A 21,256-nucleotide genomic window follows, 5' to 3' on the forward strand; every position below is an offset into this window, starting at 1 on the left:
TATACAGAAAAAAAATTATCGTAATATATTACAGAAATCTTTCATAATTCTTTATATTCTTCATAATCCAAGCTTCATAATGCTGATGTATGGATTCTCAGATGTTCTAAGTAAGCAATAGTAACAAAAAATATATGCTATCACTTCAACAATCTTGAGCTCAACGCAGTTGAGGTCGACCTCCGATACTATGGGAATCTTTCATACTGTAGTTCATGTATTGCCATTACATAAAGCATATTCACCAATTCTGGTGAATAAGCGTTATTTTTTTTTTACAGATATTTCTTAATCGGACAGATGTGTCGAAGAAATTTTATTATTTATTACAGATTTTACAGATCATTTTTTTAGAAATGTCTTACAGGTATTTCTAACAGGTGTGTTTTAATAGTGGAAAAGTGCCGTCTTAAAATTTATTTTACTTCATTCTTTCCACTACGCCTGCTAACAATGCTCTCTAGCAATCACCAGTATTTCCAAACTTAATTTCTTATGGGAAAATTGCCTTACGGAGGAAGTTTCTACAAAATATTTTTCATTGGATGAATTCTGCGGTTCCTGTAAATCAAACATATTATTCAAGTGTCTTTACGTAAACGAATGCAAAGAAAATGGTCCGATCTATGGAAAGACAATTCATGGCTTCTTTATCAAGATAATATCACAGACCAGTGTCAGTCATGGTGTATTTAACCAATTATAAAACCCTTCTTACTAAAAGCCCCCCATATTCACATGAAATTGCACTTTGTAACTTCTTTTTATACCCGCTGGTCAGATCAAAGCAAAACGGAACTAGGATTGAGATTGTTGATTCAGTAAAAGCAAAAATGAAGGAGATAATAAAAATATTTCAGGAAGTGCCCTGAAGCAGCGTTCCGATCAGGAAAGATTCTCAAAAAGTGGTATAGTTATCGAGACACAAACCATAAATATATATTAATATGTTGTACTCAAAATTATCAATAATTAAATAAAAATGTTTAAACCATCAGTCTGCTTATTTTTGAGCCACACTTATTGTTTTATTTCCCGATTTCACTTAGAAGTTTATATTGAGACATACATTATCTGTAAATGGCGTGAAATGATATGCATAATTAAAAAGTGAGCAAAACTTTCTACAGGACTGACTGTTAAAAGCAGAGTTAACAAAATTTGGTTCCAAGTTACTTCCTAAGTAGCAGGTGTTTGCCAAGAAAAAAATTTCAAAATTTTATTAAAAAAAATTATTAAAATTTATTGAAATTTTAATGGTTTCGCTCAATAACTTCAGATTAAATCATTGCGCAAAAGATTCTTGAAAATTTTTTGTTAAGGTATTGGTTTAGAAATTCAATTTATTTGGCAAGTTTTCGAAATTCTTCAGTATTTTAGATTATAATAGTGTTAAGAGAAAAAAAAATTAAAAACTCTATCTGTGTGTCAAAATATGCAATTATATCAAAGATTATATTCAACCTATTTATATTTTACTTGTATTTTTTTACTGTAGAATATCTCTGGCAGAGGAAGTACAGCTCCTTTCGTTGCTAACGGTCTTTTCGCACTCTACAAGGTAAGGGAGGGGTTCTTGTATCTAATTTTATGCTATTATTTCGAAAAAAAAATCAAGCATTCTTAATAAATTTTCGAATAAAAGCATAAGAAAAAGCATTTTAGATGCATTTTGATTTATAAAATTCAAAAAAAAAATTGCAACTATTTTAAGAACAAAAAAAAATACATATATATTAAAAAATTAAGCATTAGAAAATGAATGACATAAAATAAAGGCACGCTGTTTATTTAATGCAAAATATACGCAAGACAAGTATTAAATATGAGTGTGGGGAGTATTTAAAATTCTTCCTTTCACAGGAAGAAAAAAATTTGTCTTTTAAATTTTTAATCGGTAAATTTATTATCTGACAATTGCTTTCAGAAAAACAGTTGAATTATTTATATTGCAAAATTACATCAACTTCAATACTGACATCGAATTTTCTCTCAAATGATTAACTGATTAGATAAAAAATAATTATTGATAACTTTTTCTCTTAGTTTTACGATATTGAAAAAAAGTGTAAATTCATTAATTTAATTTTAAAATGCAAATATTTTAATTCTTAATAAATGCTAATACTTTAATATTTAATAAAAACTAATACTTTAATTTTTAATCAAAGACAATACTTTAATGCTTAATAAGTTAGTGCTTTAAATGTTAATGCTGATAATAAAAAACTCATGATTTTCTTTTAAATATGAAAAATTACTTCCATGTTTTGCACAAAAAAAATTAAGAATATTTTATAGATTACGAATATTTTATTATTAAAAATATAGATTATTAAGATAGATTTATTGAGAATATAGATTAAGAATTTTTTTATGTCCACTTTTGCACAATAAAAAAATTGCATCACGAGTGACAAAAATCATTTAATATAGTACAAAATACATTTTTAATTCTTCTAAAGTTTTCTATTCTTTCTATCAATATTTTTTCAGTTAATGAATACCAATGAATTCATTTATATATCATTTAATTTTGTTTCTTAATTTTCATATAGGGACAAAAGGTTTTTGTCAAGACTTTGGAGATGACGAAAATACAGATTACCAGAGCTGTTTTAATGGAACTAAAAGTGGTAAGTTTTAAGTATCTTTAAAAACCTCAGTATTTTATGTAGCAAATTGTATGATAAATTTTAAGGAAAATAATAACAATTGTGTGTGCGAATTCTCTAATTTTTACAAAATAAATTATATCTCTATGATGAGTGAACATCTAGTTTTAAATGAGTCTTTATACATAAATTTAATACTAACTGACAAAGCAAATTATTGTTATGCGTAAATGATTATTATCAGCGAGATAAAAATCAGAAAATTTCATTACTTAAAAATCATGTATACCTGTATAATATACGTAATAATATTACATAATATATTGTTACGAAATTTCCGGGTTCGTCTGGATAGTGAAAGTTATATGGTGTGGAGAACGCTCAATCAGCAGGCGGCAGTAGAAAAAGAAACAACGACGTTTATTTACACGAAGACACACAGAACAGCACAAGGATGACAACTACAACAGCATAAAGAAGACAATTATCTTCAGCCGAAACGTGCACACAACAAGACTCTACTGCAGACAGTAGCGCACAGCTTAGTTCAGCACTAGCTTGACTCCGTCGCTGCTCTGCTAATCTCTGGAAGACTCGTTCTTCACCGTCGATTCCGACTACCCCCACGGCAGCTGCAGACTGCCTCCTTTTATAGGTCTCAGGAGGCGGGGCTAGAAGCCTTTCAACCAATCAGGAACGTTCGAGGCGTATCTTGGTTCCTAATGGACGGATCGGGAAAATTCTCGATGTTTCGGGTATAATCTATTTTGGCGCCAAAGTCGCCAAATTCGTCGCTAAGTCGTCAAATGGTTGCCAAGTTTGTCGCCAAGCTCTGGGACCTCCGATGCGACACCCGGACTCCGTCCAATACAGATGACTGTAAAACAGTCTTTCTGATGATGGAACCAACTATGGTTGGAAGCAGCATGACATATTCGCAACATTATAAATAATAAATGTAAGTGTGGTTTGTTCATGCGTATCCCCATAACTCAGCACCCTACCCCCACAGCTGCATGGAGTTTATATGATATGATAGCCCGACATCTCCCATCCATGGAGAAGATTTCGATTTCGAAATATAGGGATTGGATTCGCAGATATGAGTATGAAAAGAAGGCATTGTATCAGTGGATCTCTCATGAAAAGCTAGTATTGAAAAGGCCTAGTCAGAATATTTCTTGATGTTCTAGAATATCCAGAATCTTCGAGAATTCTGTGAAATGTTCCAGAAGATTTTGGAAATTCTAAGGGACTTCTGCTTTTGGAACGGTTGAGAATGTCCTCGAAAAGAGATTACGCTTATATTACCATTATCCGGAATTGTGGCAACATTAATGCAAAGGAAGCAAACTTCTAATTCTGCTTTAAAACTGCTATTGTAGAGGGTCTAGACTCTTTATACCTTCATTATGAGGTAGATAAAAATAAAAAAACGAGTTTCAGGAATAGTTATTTAATTACTTTCTGAGTTCCACATTTCACAAGACAAAACAAACACGAACACGAAAAATACACGACACTCACTAGAATACAATCTAAGAATGACCCCCGCCCCGCCTCTCCAAAGAAAGATCATGGGAAATGTACCTTGATGTTTATAAGGTAAAGCCATCTGCTGTATCAAAAGAGAAGGTAGTAAAGTTATGTAACCACTGCATTATTAAAAATTGCTGAAAACAACATCCAGTTTATAATGTATCAAGAGCATCTAGACGTCAGCTTTTAAAATCAGTGCTAAGTAATCTTTTGGACCATTTGGGACATTGGGACAAAGTCATTCGAAGCATTAGAAGAGAGTTATATGATCTCCGAAGTAATCAAAAATTAATAAGATGTGTATTAGTTAAGAGGGAATTAAGAGAGGTACTTTCTGGAGATTTTCGGCAAACGTTTCTATTTATTCCAAAATGGACTCCAGTAGGGAAAAAAATCAATATATGTTTGAATCAATAAACTTTCTTCATCTCATGCCAAAAATAAAGAAAGTGTATTAAGAACAAATACGAGAATTCCACTTTCCATTGACGAAGAAGGAAGACATTTTACTGAAAAGATGAATTGTTGAAGGCTCTCACCTACTTAATAATGTAACCGGCCAAATTGAACTTACTAATGATTAATTTAATATTGTACAAAGTCCAGATGAATAAATGGATATTTTCTTAACATTGTTCAATTTATTTTACTACCTTAGTGCTCAAATTTTAAAATGAGCTTGTTAATTTCTAATGATCTTTTTTTCTGTAGGTTCATGAAATCAACCATGATAATCTTTTACGTTATGTAGGATTGTGTATCGCCGAGCCGAATTATGCGATAATAACGGACTTCGCAACTAGAGGGACACTCTCGGTACAGTAAAAATTTTCACTTTTATAGTTCGCATAAGTATACATTAAAATAGAGTTTTGAAACAGAACTTCAAGTATTTCAACACAACACGAATGTTTAAAAATATTTTTGTGCAATTTTATGTCATTCTCTTTCAGGACATGCTGGCTAACCATGCAATAAAAATTGACTGGATGTTCACCTGCTCAATTATAACAGATATAACTGAGGTCAGGATAAATTCTCGTTTAATAATTAACAAGATTTTGTTGTTCTATACAAATATTTCATTCCAATTAAAAATGTAGCTGTCAAAAGGGTAAAATTGGGAATGTAATAAACGGTGTAATCTCAGCATTTTATCCTAGAAAAAATTTGTGCAAATTGTGATTAACTTTTATAACGCTATATTTTTAAATAAATGCAACAATACATAATTTGAAATAATTTTATTAAGAATAGAATAACAGAAAATGATTATTTCTTCACTTCAAAATATATGATGATACTGGAAATAAGTTCCTTGCCCAAAATCCATGTTTAGCTATGTCGCCGTGTTTAGTATGTGATGAATTATTAGATTATTTCTAAATTTTTTCATTCAGATTTCATATTTGAAAATTAAATTATTATTAAAATAGCGAACAACATTCAACTAAATTTCCTAGCATAAAGCGTATTTTAAAATCTTCAGTGCCAGAGATTTTGTTTTTTAAGTCATTAAGTCATTTCAAAACAATATGACTTCACATAAATAAATAAGCTCTTAAATATCGAATTATTTCTGAATAAAGGAAACTTTTCAGCTGGTGTTTTGACAAAATATTCTAAAAAGTAACAATAAATCGTTTTTGGAAACCTCGAAGAAACATAAATGCTATGGGAATTAAATTATCTATCAACATTAGAAATGAGCAAATGCTATTGTGATTTTTTTTGTCACTCATTTATTCTGTTTCATATTTCTTCTCTGCAGGGTATGGTATTTCTGCATGGAAGTAAAATCGAGTACCACGGTCATCTGAAGTCTGAGAATTGTGTGATTGATGGCCGTTTTGTCGTCAAGTTAAGCAATTATAGTCTCAGGGAATTGAAAAAACAAATACCCCGTCCTGAACAAGAAGATCCCTGTGAGTACACTCTGCTTTCCAATCAGAACTTTTAGTCAGTAACATTATATATATATATATATATATATATATATATATATATATATATATATATATATATATATATATATATTAAGTCTTAATGAAATGATCATCAGTATATTAACTATGCAATCAGTTTTCCACTGTTATCTATATAGATTGTTCAAAAAGAGACAAAAAGCTCTTAAAATGGCATAACAAGAAAATTATGACAGTCATTTAAGCTATTCTTGCAGTTAATGATCTCCTGTTATTTTGCATATAATCTATAAGTGTTGCTTCAGCCTCAGAAGCTCTCAGATATTATTGAAGTATTGGAAATCATATTAATGATTGTATAAACATAAAAAAAAAATGTATGGGCAGCTGTTTCATTCAGATAGATGCATTATTAAAACCATCGTTTATGTAAATTCAAATAGGCATGTTAAAATTTTTGCACAATTTATTGCTATCTTTAATGATTGATTTATTCAAAACTACTTGTCATTAGACCAAATAATCAAAGCCGGATTCAACTTTCTAGAGCCTCGTACATAATGCTAATCTTGGGGTCCTATTTCCCCTCCAAAACTTCAAAATCAGTTATTTTTTATTGATTTCAATTATTAATTTGATTTCATTACTTGATTCTGCAACTGATTTCATATAACACTTTTCCTGTCCCTGTTGAGAATAACCGCTATTTTGAGAGTTTTACCTCATGATTTCATTTTTCACTAATTTGCTGTTTCTATATTTGCAACAATAACATTTGATACAAATACTATGAAACGTAATTTCTCTGAACACGCTGTAATATATATATAGGGTGTATTAGTACAGCGATTAAAAACTTTCATTAGAGATAGATTACGCCTAGATGATGGGAAATCAAGTAGAAATGCATGATCGGAAACGATGTTTTAATGACGGCACAAAGCACAACAAAGGAAGAACGGGAGCAGGGTAAAAAAACATGCTTATTATTCTTAGTACAGCAAAAACTAAGAAAAAAAATAACATAAAGTGACAACGATCTTCATCAAAGAAAGTGTTCGAAATTACCACCCCGGGCCGTGATATAGGCCTCACTTCTCCGGTGCATTAAACGAAATACCGGGTATATTTCGAACTTCCCCAGCAGCTGCCACGATGCGTGCAACAAGGTCCTCAGCACTGTTAAGGGAAGTTTCTTACACTATACTCTGTTTCACCCTAACTTGGCAGTAGTGTATATTCTAGGTATGCCGAATCACAGTCGCTGTGAGGGGAACTGGGTTACTGTAAACTATAAAGTTACTAGAAATGCAGATCGCTGGCGGAACTTTATCTCGCAAATTTTTCGCCAAATAGTAAATATTTATTAACTTTATTATATTATCATTTTAAATCAGAGAATTAATTTTTTTCCTTATTTTCATTATTTTGTTCAATATTATTGATACATTATTTTAATAAATCATTAAAGTTATTTCATTTCGTTTCATCGTTTCTCAAAAGAAAACCCTAAATCTTTCAATATTCTGTAAAGCGTAGTTCGGTTAATGTTTTTCGAAAAGATATCTGTATCATCGTTCACATCTTTTAAAACTTTATCTAATGTTGGAATCTCATTTCTACAAAAAAAAAAAAAAAAAAAAGCATGGATTTTTCGTCAGATACAGGATAATGTAAAATCATCATATTTTACAAGACCTGAATATTTACCTACTGAGCCTGGTCGCTTCTTTCCAGGCGTACTTAAAGGACTGGATGCCTTTTATTTCTGTTTTCATGTTGCACTTATTTGTTGATTTCACTGGTCTTGAAGGTGTGCACAGCGTATTCGGTGATAACACTTTTTCTTTTTCAGACATTTTAGAAGTGAATAGAAATGACAAATCGAATAAATGTTCAACAATTAAAACTAATAACTACTAATGTGATTAATAGTATCAAAAATATCAGCTGGTAAAAAAGCGAGAATAAAAAAGTACGAAAGATGATAATTTTTGGAAACTAAATGAAGCTGAGTTGGAGGAGACGTAAAAGAAAAGCGCGCCAAATATTTGACCTTGAAGACCGGTTCTAGCCAAAGTGGAATTCATTATGTCAATCGTTTCGTTTTATTCGTTCGCTTTATTTACAAAATACTTAACAGATAAACACTTCTAACTTGGGAATAATTTTAAATACAGACTGATAAAAAAAAGGATTTCCGCAATTTATGATATTATTTGATAAATTTCTGAGCATTTAAATCATTTTAAAGTCGGAATTGATGGGGAACTCTTTCCCAAAGCGGAGCGTCACATTTTCTGCCTTTTACAATACTGCCAAGTTAGGGTGAAACAGAGTATAGTGCATTTACGTGCCCCCCCCCCAGAAGAAGTAATCAAGGCAAGTGAGGTCCAGCGATACAGCCGGCCAATGCACTGGACCATCCCATCCGATCCACTGTAGACCATGCATTACGTACAGGTGGAGATGCTGGGGCTCCATTATGCTGAAACTACATGGCAGAACGCATAGCAGAGAATTCGTGTGCGCCATTCAAAAGCTGCGGCAATACTTGCTGAAGGAAGTTCAGGTAGTTTGCACCTGTCAGACATTGGGGTAACAAGTTTTCCGACGATATGGTCTTTTACGATGCTGGTCCGTATCGCGTACATCAGTTAAAGTCTTCTCAACATTTTTGTTGTACTAAAAACAATAAACATGTTTTCCTTACTTTCTTGTGTTTTGTATCGCCACTACCGCGCTAAGAAAGCGTTTCCGACTATGCATTGCTATGTGATTTCCCAGACTCTATGTGTACTCTATCTTTAATGAAAATTTCTAACCGCTGTATTGATACACCCTGTATGTATATCAAAATATCTTGTGGAACTTCAGCATTTGCATACCATAAATAAAAATATTAATGAAAATGATCTTTGAAGGGTCACTGCTGTGGACAGCGCCTGAACATCTGAGACGTAGAGAGCCTAGTCTCCATGGATCTAAAAAGGGAGATGTGTATTCGTATGCCATTATTTTACAGGAAGTGATCACAAGAAGCCTACCATTTGAACCAAAAGACAGATGCGGCAGGTCTGTTCGTTTTCTAAGTGCAGAAGGTAAGCAAAAAAAAAAAAAAAAAAAAAAAGAAAAAAAAGAGCGTGATATTTAAATTGAATATAGCTCTGCAGTAGGGAGTTAATTACAAAGTTCACATTTTCAGATTCGATTATTTTTAACAAAAAAAATTCAATTCTGCCTTTTACTAGAATTCCACTTACAATTAACATTACAAGTTTCTATTGTACAATTAATAGCTTAAGCATAATTTTTCACAAAAAATTTTGCAAAAAATAAATAAAGAAAAATTTCCTATGATTAATTCAAATGGTTGCTTTCTTTTAAGATAGATACTTATTCGTTTGGTAAAATAATATGAACTTTCCATCAGAAAAAAAAAAAATTATTTTATTTTACTGAACGAATAAGAGCAGGATATTACTTTATATAACAGACAGTTGTTATTAATTATAAATTACCCTCTATTTTTATTTTTTACCCTCTATTACCCTTTATATTATACCCTCTATTTTTATGCTTTTCCGTGTTCTTGGTCTTCATTCTCAACAAACATTATGAAATCCATGATTTTAAAAAGATATGTTTGTAAAATTGTTTATTTATATAACTTTAATATACCTAATTATTTAATGATTAGGCTTAAAGATTATAAATACTTGTGACAAAACCATAATGTTCGCTATAAAACAAGGTTATACGACAAAAAGCAAGAGTTATTGATCTAAATGCTTGAAAATGGTACCAAACTCAGATGTTAGAATATTTTAACTCAAAATTGCTTGGATTTTTTATTAGATTTCAATCGTAATTGAAGTAATTTTTATGTTGAAATAATAAATATTTCTTTCCTTTCATTTTTGGATTTCAGTCACTGCTTCTATCCACCTTTTCCTTTCTACATCTAAAGAATTCGTCTTAATTTTAGATAAAAGAACATGAACTTTTGTTTCATTATTTGGTAGCTAAAATTCGGTTTATTAACTAATGGAAAATAAAGTTTTTGATGAAGTTAAAAGAAATATTCAATGGAAATCTGTGTTCTGCGTAATATTTTCAAATTAATTTTTTAAAAATACGTCTATTTATTTCAATGATCCGCTAATTCATTATATAATTTCATTTCATAAAAAAAAAATCATAATATTTTCCTATAAAATACCATACAATATATTTTCATAGAAGTTTATAATCTTTCCCTTTCATGTTCACTTTGCTCAGCCATGTGAATAACGCTACTTATTGTTGTTCTTAATTTACAGATATCATAGATCGAATCAGAATGGGAACTACACCCCCTTACCGTCCAGAGTTAGCCCATGACGAATGCCCACCAGATATGTTAGATCTCATTAAGAAATGTTGGGAAGAAAATCCAGATGACCGACCCAGTTTTCCAGAAATCAAGCAGAAGATGAAAAAGATAACAAAGTAAAAGTATTTCATTGTTTGCATAGAGTAATTAACAACATAATTTGAAGATAATTAAGTCAGTGTTATCAGTAACATAAAAACTAAGCAAATGTTGCAATGCAAAATCATCGTAGATATGATCCAAATCCTTTATAAGAAACTATTCTAGAAACCAATTATTTTTAGTAATTAAATAATCAATATACTCAAAGGATTTTTTTTTCAAAATAATTTGCATTTCTGAGAGTTTTATTTTGCCATATATTTTCTTTTACAACTTGACTTAGTTATGCACTTGACAAGAAACTCCAAAGTTTCATTTGGATATATAGCTACTTTTGACAAGTCACACTGAATTAAAAGATCTAATATTGCATTTTCTCCCAATTTGTTAAGAATTTCGGTATTTAAATTACAAAATAAATTGCATTCATTTTTAAATTCATATTGTTCCCTGGTAGTTTTTGCTATAAAATTCCAAATCTTCTTTTCTCAAGGTTTTGTGTCAATGCTTTGAGTTAATCACTTCACTTGACATCTAAATTCATACATATTAATCAAAATCGTATGACTTTGTCTATGGAAGAACCACAGCTGATATGTGGGTTTTGAAATTTAACAGAATATGTATACACAGTTGATACAATGTGTCTTAGTGACGTGTATTATACGGTGCCAGTATATTCTAGGCTTGGTAGGACGGTCATCCACTATGTAAGGTGGAAATGCAACTAAAAATATTTTCTGAAAGTGTGTTCGTCCTACATAATGTTTGTTTTAACGTATTCTTTATTCATCTCTGATGTAATTGGATCGCTCTATCATTTGTTTAAATTCCACGCAAGGATCAGGAATTTTTAGCCCTGTCTTCCAGTAACAACTATTTCATATCCAGAAATATTTGCCAACCTCGAGTATAAAAATTGTGTGTCCTTTTTGTATCAAAAACACGGATTCTTTCCCAGCTCATTTCCTGTTCCTATAAAATTAATTATTGCAACTGATTCGATTTTGCGCACCAAATTATATGCATCTTATCGATGCAGAATCTGATTGGATTGAATTGGACTTCGGATATTTTATGGTGCAAGTACCATAATTAGCTATGCTTCGCCAAGACACTTGGTGAGGAATCCAATGCAAAATACATGCAATATTTTTATTTAACTGCATAAATATGTTAATATCTACTGAATATCACAATTATCTTACAAAACTGCATACATGAAAATATTATGATATGAAATTATAACTTTTTAGCGCAACTTGTACAAATTTAAATCTCTTATGTAAATATCAAATATAGTGATATTTCCTTTTAATTCTTATCTACTGGACAGTTTTATTTATTCTTCTTAATTCAATAGATAAGCAACAGGTATCATCGGAAAGCTGATACAATGGATCAAATCTTAAATCTGCTTTTATCATCTTAATATCTAACAATAAACAATAATTACAATCATACTTTGATATCTTTCTCATAAAAAGTTAAAGCAGATTATACTCTTAAATTTGTAACTTAGATATATATTAGTTAGTATTTAACGTCATTCTTTTCAATAGCATTTTAACTTATCTTATTCGAAAAACACTAAATGAAATAACATTATTATATTTTTATATTTGTAAAAATTCTAGCTAATAAATATTATTTTCTTCTATTAATAGAGGCATGTCAAGCAAAAATTTCTTGGACAATCTGCTAAACAGAATGGAGCAATATGCAAATGATTTGGAGAGTTTAGTTGAAGAAAAGACGCAGTCTTTGTACGATGAAAAGAAGAAAACGGACGAATTACTATATCAGATGATTCCAAAGTAAACATAAAATAATGAAATTTAATTTTCACAAAAGAAATTTTCAAACTTTCATTTATCAGGGTAAAAAGACTGAATATTTAGAAAAAAGGGATTGCAATGATTGCATACGGTAGGGAATACAGTGACTAAAAGGGAACGTCTCGTGTGAATGTATTATTAAATTTTATATCGCTTTGTATTTAAGTAAATGAATAAAAAAAAATACTTTTATGCCATTTGAAGAAATTTGCAAATATTTGTGAAAAAAACAATAGCAGATTACCAAAACATATAAAAGATTAATGATTAGAGAAATGACTAGTGTCGTCTAATGTTTATTTTGTTTTTAAAATTAAATACAAAAAGAGTGAAAATTACAATATATATTAATTAGTATTTTATAATATATATTAAAACAATATATATTGCCAGTACAATATATATTAGCCAGTATATATAAATATATATATTAAACCAATAGTGGCCTTATGCGTTAAGGATGCAAAAAATAAAAATCTTAAATACATCCAAAATACCCTCAATCGTCACCTTGAAAAGCTTGAAGGCTGGTTCGAAAAATGGAATGTCGCTATTAAGGTCAGTGAAACAGAAGCCATAATTTTCCATAAATCACCAGTTAATATAACATATCCCCCACTTAAACGTAATGACAAAATTATCCTGTGATCTCAGAATTGTAAATATTTTGGCGTAATATTAGATAGGAAACTCACTTGGAAACCCCACTTTATATACATTAAAACTAAGTTCCGAGATCTAAAAAGAACATTTTTTCTCCTACTATCGAGGAACTTTAAAATTAATAGGGAAAATAAATTACTTACTTACACAGCCTATTCGCGTCCAGTGCTTACTTATGTCTGCCCTGTGTGGGGGTACGCAGCGAAAAGTAACTTTAAATTAATCGATCAACAGTAAAGCCAAATTTTTAAAAATATCTGCAAAGCCCCCACCTATTTCTTTGATACCGAAATTTATAAAGCTATCGATTATCCATCACTCAAAAAAAATCATTAAAAAAACTAGCCACTAACTTCTATAATAACTTAGATAACATCGATAATGAAGCACTTAACCTAATTCCTAAGTATGATCCCAACCCTAGAATTAAAAGACTTAAAAACGTACTCATCTAATTTCCTAACCCTTCCACCTAACCATTATAACCCACTCACTTAACCCGTTTAATTAAAAGTCAATATCTAATACCACTGGCGCCATCTATTACTATAAAAAACATTACAAACCTTACCCTACACAGAACGAAAATCGCAAGTACCCATTTGCTTTCGGCAGCATACCCCGTCACCCTCACCACCAGCAACAACAAATAGAAATACTCCATTCGTAATCACTCACTTTTTTAGCCAACCACAATCCTTGCTTCGAGTGAAATCTTGTTAAAATCCACCTACATTCACCATCAAGACTCTACCTAGCTCTCATGACATTCTATCAAAAGCTCTTTTAATTAACAGTCACTTTCATGAAGGAGATAGTCCTTTGTTCTAAGGACGGGTGCTCTGAGAATATTACCATTGAAGTTGAAGTTGAAGTTGAAGAACTTATGTATTAAGGATGGTTGAAGAAAAATTGAGTTCTTTTTTCTGAGCATGCTGTTAACCAGCTTTAATCAAAAACTACTAAATAGTTATGCACTTTAGCAATTAAATTATTTGCTGCTGTTGGACTTGTTGCCAGAAATTTTCCACCGAGGAAGATTTTTATTTCTCCATATATTGGAACTAAGTCAGATTTCTACTTCAAGCGAACCTGGATATTCCAAGGTATCTAGACCAAATGAAATGAGATGACCACATTCACATAAGATTAATACTACATTAAGAAAGAAAGAATATACATTAAATATGGAAATATGGAAAAGGGAAATTTTTATTTCCCTTTGTTTTAATCACTCTTAAAATCGGTTTATCTGTCTGTTGAACACTTATTCTTTTTAAAACTGATTATTCGCTAACAGCTTTGACGCCAATGGGTTTAAAAAGTCCAAAACTGTTTTTATTTATCTGAAAGATTTCAGATACATTCTCATAAAATGTGCATTTTAAAAATTTTTATGTATTAAAATTTTTAATATAGCAAATATTTTCACACTCTTCTGTAGGTTTGTAGCAGAGGAACTGAAGAAAGGCTGTCACGTAAAACCTGAATATTACGAATCCGTCACCATCTTCTTTAGTGACATCGTCGGATTCACAGCACTATCCGCTGAAAGCACACCTTTACAAGTAATGTCAGGGGGAAAAAAAACTTTTTATCAATATCAAATGCTGTACTTTATCAAATATTGTTATTCAATACTGTACAAATAAATACTGGCAATTAAATATTAGTAAATGCTATTTACATTTCAGGTTGTTGACTTTTTGAATGATCTGTACTCATGTTTCGATGCCATCATTGAGAACTTTGATGTGTATAAGGTAAAGTAATTATATTTTATGTGTGAATTGAAATTTATATGACTCGAAGTGACCCATAATGCATCCATTATATTCATTATATTTTGCTTCAAAATAAATTAACTATAAAATTGTATAAACAGATATGCGATAATTATCACAGTAATTATAGAAAAAGAAACACAAGCATCAGCTTTAAAATATATTATTCATACACAAGATTTCCACTCTAATCGTGAATTCCTACATCGTTAGAAATAAGCATGTACTTTGAACAAGAAGTATGCTCTAAATAAAGAAAGAAATTACATTTTACGTTGTCTGAGTCAAAAAATGACATTAAAAATATTAATCATAATAAAATATTAATCATAGTTAGTGAAATACTCTTGTCACACTAATTTTTTAAACAAACAAACAAAAAAATCCCAATCTCGTGTCTAAAATTGACCAAAATATTAAGTTTTGTATAACATTATTTAAACCATTTCATTGGCTGCATTTGGAAAGATCTATCGATCAACTTGAACCATTTCTTTCTCAAAGCGGAGATTATTTGGCCTAAAAAAATGAAAATCATTTTTTTTTCTATATATAATTCGGCCAGTTATAATCATATAAGAATTAAATTAACTTTTTTTATTTAAATTATGATGTTACAAAAATTAACTATAACAAAGAAATATAACAAATAATATAACAATAAAATAATATAACACATTAATTAATAACAATTAATAACCATAATAATATAACAAAGAAATTAACTATCTTACCACGATTAAAGATAACATTTTATATATTTGTTAAATTTATATTCTGGGAAGACATTATATATTAAATTTTATATTCTGAGAAATTCGATTAAGAAAGAGTATTCATTCAAAATTATTATTCTATGGATATATAAGCAATAATGCTTTCTTTTTAGAGATAGTAATTAAGTATTTTCAATTCATAAATATTGATAATGTAGATAAATGGAATCGATTTTTTTCCATGAAAAGTTTTTTTTAATCGTTCATTTGCGTATTTGATATTATTTTCTTAGAACTGATCTAAATTTAATATAACTCTATTAACATTTCAAATATATTCTACTCAAAATGTTTATAGAATATCGAGGAGTTTAATAGATATTGAGAATGATGAAATGTCACAAAGTTTGAAGCAGTATCTTTAAATGATGACGTATCACCCATAATTTCTTATAATCTTAATTTCATTGAAAGTTTATAATATCCTTTACCTCTTTTGAGCATGAATGACTTCGAAAGTTTAGGCATTAATTTCTTTTCCTTCAATTTTACGAATGTCAAAGTTGCCTTTTTAATTGTCTTTCAATAAGAGGATTTGTACAACTGCATGTAATCTGAATATTGCAGCTCCCTAGTAAAAATGTTAAGAAAAGTTTGATTTGTTATTCATTATGTTGATAATACTTTAAACCTTGAAATTTATCTTAAGCTGATGCTTTCATTTTTTAATAGTATGTAGTATGCAGTGTTCTAAACTTGTCTTTTTCTTAACCTGATCATTTTTAAAAGATGATACTGTGTGGCATCGTATAAGAAACAATCGAAAACAAGATAATGTATTTATATTTTATTGAAATTTCTATATTTTTTAAAAATATATATTTCTTTTCTTTTTAATATTTATAATATTTGAGAATCTAATGACGTTTTCAAAACCTATAATTTCTTTCGTTTATTTTGTTTTTTTTTCTTTTCGGAAATTTTAAAAAAAATTAACTAAAAAAATAATTATTTAAGTCTTATAATTCTAAAGACTTTGCTTATGAAGCACATTTCATAAAACAAAGTTCTTGGTGATGCATTGCTCCTTGGTATTTTTTTTTTTTTTTTTAATTTTACAACTTTCTTTTTCTTTATAAAAACATAGTTCGATTTTCTCTTATTCACAAAGGAAAAAGAAATTGACTATCAAAATCAATAAGTAATTCCAAAATCTGAATAACAATTTTGAAAAGCTTTGCCTGTCTAATCAAAGTTTCATTTCATGCGAAAAATAGGTAAAAGTTGAGTTTTTTCCAAGTTGCCAATGGTAGGCAGTTTTAAGATCATTAATTCTGCATCTTAGTCATTAAAAATAATTCTACCTCATTTTTAAAAATAAAAAAAGTATTTAAAAGGACTTTGTAAATGTTTCAAAATGTAACTTGTGTATCATAGAAACAAAATGTCCGTTCTATGCAGCTAAACAAAATTGATAACTATCGTTTGCCAAGCCTGATAAATATTCCCATTTAAAGTTAAAATATTTTCTTTTTTCCCTTTCTTAAATTCCTTTCAGCTATCGTAAATATTTGAGTACTTCTTCGAATATATAGAATTTTTGGTTGCAAATTCTAATTCTTGACCCTCTGTTTCCCCAAAAAAAGTTAAGCTTGAAACTTTCGAGTCCATCGAGATTCCTATTAATTATAAAAAAGAATGGACAATGAAAAAGAATATTTACGAAAGATATTTCCTTAACAATTATTAATTTCTTTTGTATTTCTCCTAAAATGACTTCATGCTTTGACTGAGCTAGTGTAATATTTTAGATCAAGATTTTGATCAGAATTCTTTTCTTAGGTTCTTTCAATTTTTAATAAAACAACCAGAGTAAATATAAAACGTAGATAATGTTCTCTAAACACTATTAAAAACCTAATGCGCTTTGAATGTATACCTCTTATCGAATTGTATGTATATATCGAATGCGCAAAATTTCATTTGAAAAAATGTCATTAGCCACTTTTTCGGGAGTGAAACATTGTCATAGGCATAAATGCTTCTTAAATTTTTAAGGTTGAAACCATTGGAGACGCCTATATGGTAGCATCAGGTCTACCTGTGAGAAACGGCAATGAGCACGCTCGAGAAATCGCCCGCTTGGCTTTGAAATTATTATCAGCAATTACAGATTTCAAAATCCGTCATAAGCCTAACAGGAAACTAAAGATTAGGATTGGATTGCATTCAGGTAAATATTAATAATTAATATCTAATGTTTCCTATCTTCAACCAGTCAGTTCACTTCTGGCCCAATAATGTATATCAAATACGATATGCAATAAATAATCTGCAACGTTAATCGTTTTTTACCAATAATAAATAACAATAATTGATCCCTCATAAAAATTTTCATCTGAATATCTTTCTAGAAAATGATACACTTACTTTTTCTTTGAAGATTAATTTCTTTCAAAAGAAACTGAAATATTTAATACGGCATATGGTGATGATGTCAAAGCAACAAGAATTGAAACCCATAAATATCCGATGAATGAAAAGGGGAAGGCGTACCATGAGTGAGCGAAAGCATGCTTTCGATTGGGGCGGAGGGAAACTGCCGCTCAACGTTTTATACTGGATCGACCGAGATTCCAGATCCAACTTTTCCAACTTCAAAGGGGGAAAAGGTTTGCATTCGGCTTTCATATTGTATGAGCAGTGAGTTCCCATGAGCTGCACGACGAACAGCTCTGACCTTACGTTTCTCTTGATTATAGATTCATTTTCTGTCTGCTTTTTACGTTTTTAATGCTTTTTACCCATTTTCGTCGATCAAAATCTCAGATTGAAAAGATCATGGAACTCTCAGAGTAGAAAAGAAATTTGATAAAAATATGAAAACGTAACTATAATAAGTAATTTCAAGCGTTTCTGAAACTCTGCGATTCTACTCTCAACCCAACCACTATTCTTTATTAGGGATTGCAATACCGGACCAAAAGTTCAATACCGGTATTCGGTATTTTTTAAATCTTAATACCGGGATACCGGTATTAGAAATTTTAGAAAAAGAAAGAAAACACAGGTGTTTCTTTGTTTTATTTGCCAGTTTTGTTAGAGAGTGTAAATATCACAAAAAATAATTTGCAACTTATAAATTATAACAGTATATAATCACAAAAAAGTAAAAAAACGTCTTACTTATTTAAATCACAAAAAAGTTTAAATATCACTATTCAGTCTGGGGTACTATAACAACTTTTTGAAATGCGATCTTAAAAAACATAATGCATCAATCGTACTGTCATTAAGACTGAAAAGTAATTTTGTGTAAAAATGACCAGCTGTCGAAAACGCTCTTTCGGCATCTACGCTAGTTGGTGGAACTGTTAGCAATGCGCAATATACTTTTTCCAAGTATTTACCTCTAAATCCCTCATCTTCAAATAAATCGGTTTCTCGTCGGATGGTTTTGGATGTAGCTGATTTCTGTATTGTATTTTGGTTCGTTGAAATTTTTTTATTTATCGCTAATTCTAATTTTTGTTCAAGAGACAATTCCGTTTCATTATCGACAGTAGTGACATCATAATCTTCGATAATTGAACCGAATTCTTCTGAATGTGGATAGGGTTGTGGGTAAAAAATTTTTAGAAAATTTACTCTAAACTTAATCCGATTTGAATTGGTTATTTTCTTTTCTTCTTTTTCATTTTTAAAATCATTATAATTATGTAAATACCTTAAGACATTTTCTATTTCGGTATGCCTTTCTTCTGTGCGATTTTTCAATGTAATATATAATTCCTCAGATAGTGATGTGTGCTGTTCTTTCGGTGACTGCAACATGAAATTTATTGTTGCATTAGCTGTTAATAAATTAGAATCTCTCCGACACAATGCCCTCAATTGTCAGTTTTATTGGAAGTAGAGCTGATATAGTTCTGGATATTAAGTCGAATTTACTATCTGAAAAATTAATTTACAGGTTTAAGTCGATTATTGCTTTTTGGATTGGACTTCTCAGTTTCAAAAATCGCTCCATCATAAGGAGTAAACTATTCCAACGTGTTTTAGAATCTAATATTAACATATATTCTGTTTTATTTTCAGTTTGTATATATTTTAGTAAAATATCCTTTTTATAGGGGAATGTTTAAATATCTTAACAATTTTTCAAACTTTATAAATTATAGGAAGCAATTCTTGATAGGTTAATATTTCATCCTCATTAGCAGTATCTTCTTCAACAATTACATTGTCATTATATTCATTCTCAATATCACTCTCACTCTTATTCTTTTCAAAGTTGGAATTCGAAATTTCTATATCCACAGTATTTGGATTCTTCTGTTCGTTATTTTTTTGGTATAATACATCTGTTAATCCTAATTGAATTCCATGTGCATAGCACAACTGCTGATTTGCACCAATCAACTTTCCAACTTTTTTCATAATTGTTGCTCCATCAGTCGTTAAGGATACAATATTTTCTTTCAGGGATAATCCATGTTTCTCTAATTTAGCTTTAAGCAATTAATTAAGCCGTTAATTAGCTAATTAATTTCACCCGTTATGGAGACATAAAAATAAAAACGCATACTATTTTGCTATGTTCGCGATACCTGAACATATAGTGGAGAAATTTAAAAAATTTCTAGTAAATACCGAAAAACCGGTATTTAAACTTGTGAATACCGGTATTACAAAATTGTACAAATGGCCTAAAATACCGGTATTCGGTATCCCGGTATTGCAATCCCTACTCTTTATTTACATAATGACAAAAATAAGTAACTCTACTTGTAGGTCCTTGTGTGGCTGGAGTCGTTGGTCTCAAAATGCCTAGATACTGTCTATTCGGAGACACGGTCAATACTGCTTCGAGAATGGAATCAACAAGTGAAGGTAACTTAATTTTTGTTTAGTATAAATAAAATCAATAAATCTTACCGAAAATATAATTTTTAGTAAATAAAAAAATATGTTTTATACATTATACTATTATATTTTAATGTATATTTTAGATAATATATGATTCATAAAAATTCATACAATACATTGTTACAGTTGTTTGAAAATCTAAAAATTCGGTGGTGGGTGTAGATGAATAAGTACAATAGGCTAAATAAAGAATTAAAAACTCTTTATTCTACACGATTGCACAATAGCAAAACACAACCGAAGAGTGCTATGAACTCACAGTAAACAACAGCAGATTGTTATTAAACAATCCACCAGCACAAAGTGCTCAATGCTCTCTCGAATCGTCTACTTTCTTGAGCTCACTCAACTGATTACTACTCTTTATTGACTGACGTCAGTTTTGTTTCTCAGCTTTTTATAGTTTCTGTGACGGGAAAAAAAGTGTTTAGAACAAACGCGGTATTTAAATTCTAAAGAAGAAATGGCCATGATTCTCCAATATTCTCGGGATTTCATCGCCAAAGTCACGGGTCATGAACTCAACATCTTTTCAATATCCGTTAAAACTATTTGTAAAATTCTCTTCCTTACCAAAAAACCCGAGTAATTTTGAGTAAAAAAAACTATATTACAAATGCACAACAATATGTATTATTCTATTGTACATTGTTAGCAAATTGGTATTTCAACATTCTTAACAAAATTTAAACCATTTATTTATTATTATTGCCACCTAATTTTCAATAAATTGTTCATCATTAAATAATGTTTGTAAGTTTGTCACATTA

At 30.0% G+C, this 21,256-nt stretch overlaps 1 protein-coding gene across 1 annotated transcript in view; it reads left to right on the forward strand.

The window, feature by feature from the left end:
• LOC129962312 (atrial natriuretic peptide receptor 1-like) overlaps positions 1-21,256 on the forward strand; it is a 42,537-nt gene that overhangs the window by 20,071 nt on the left and 1,210 nt on the right. The window contains exons 10-21 of the mRNA XM_056076058.1: positions 1,499-1,561; positions 2,559-2,636; positions 4,866-4,970; positions 5,108-5,179; positions 5,926-6,079; positions 9,004-9,180; positions 10,402-10,570; positions 12,224-12,373; positions 14,502-14,625; positions 14,752-14,820; positions 17,616-17,790; positions 20,352-20,450. Coding sequence (XP_055932033.1) covers positions 1,499-1,561; positions 2,559-2,636; positions 4,866-4,970; positions 5,108-5,179; positions 5,926-6,079; positions 9,004-9,180; positions 10,402-10,570; positions 12,224-12,373; positions 14,502-14,625; positions 14,752-14,820; positions 17,616-17,790; positions 20,352-20,450 — 1,435 coding nt within the window. The remainder of the gene's footprint in view (positions 1-1,498; positions 1,562-2,558; positions 2,637-4,865; positions 4,971-5,107; positions 5,180-5,925; positions 6,080-9,003; positions 9,181-10,401; positions 10,571-12,223; positions 12,374-14,501; positions 14,626-14,751; positions 14,821-17,615; positions 17,791-20,351; positions 20,451-21,256) is intronic.

The sequence above is a fragment of the Argiope bruennichi genome, chromosome 2, assembly GCF_947563725.1.
Source record: "Argiope bruennichi chromosome 2, qqArgBrue1.1, whole genome shotgun sequence".
Lineage (NCBI taxonomy): Eukaryota > Metazoa > Arthropoda > Arachnida > Araneae > Araneidae > Argiope > Argiope bruennichi.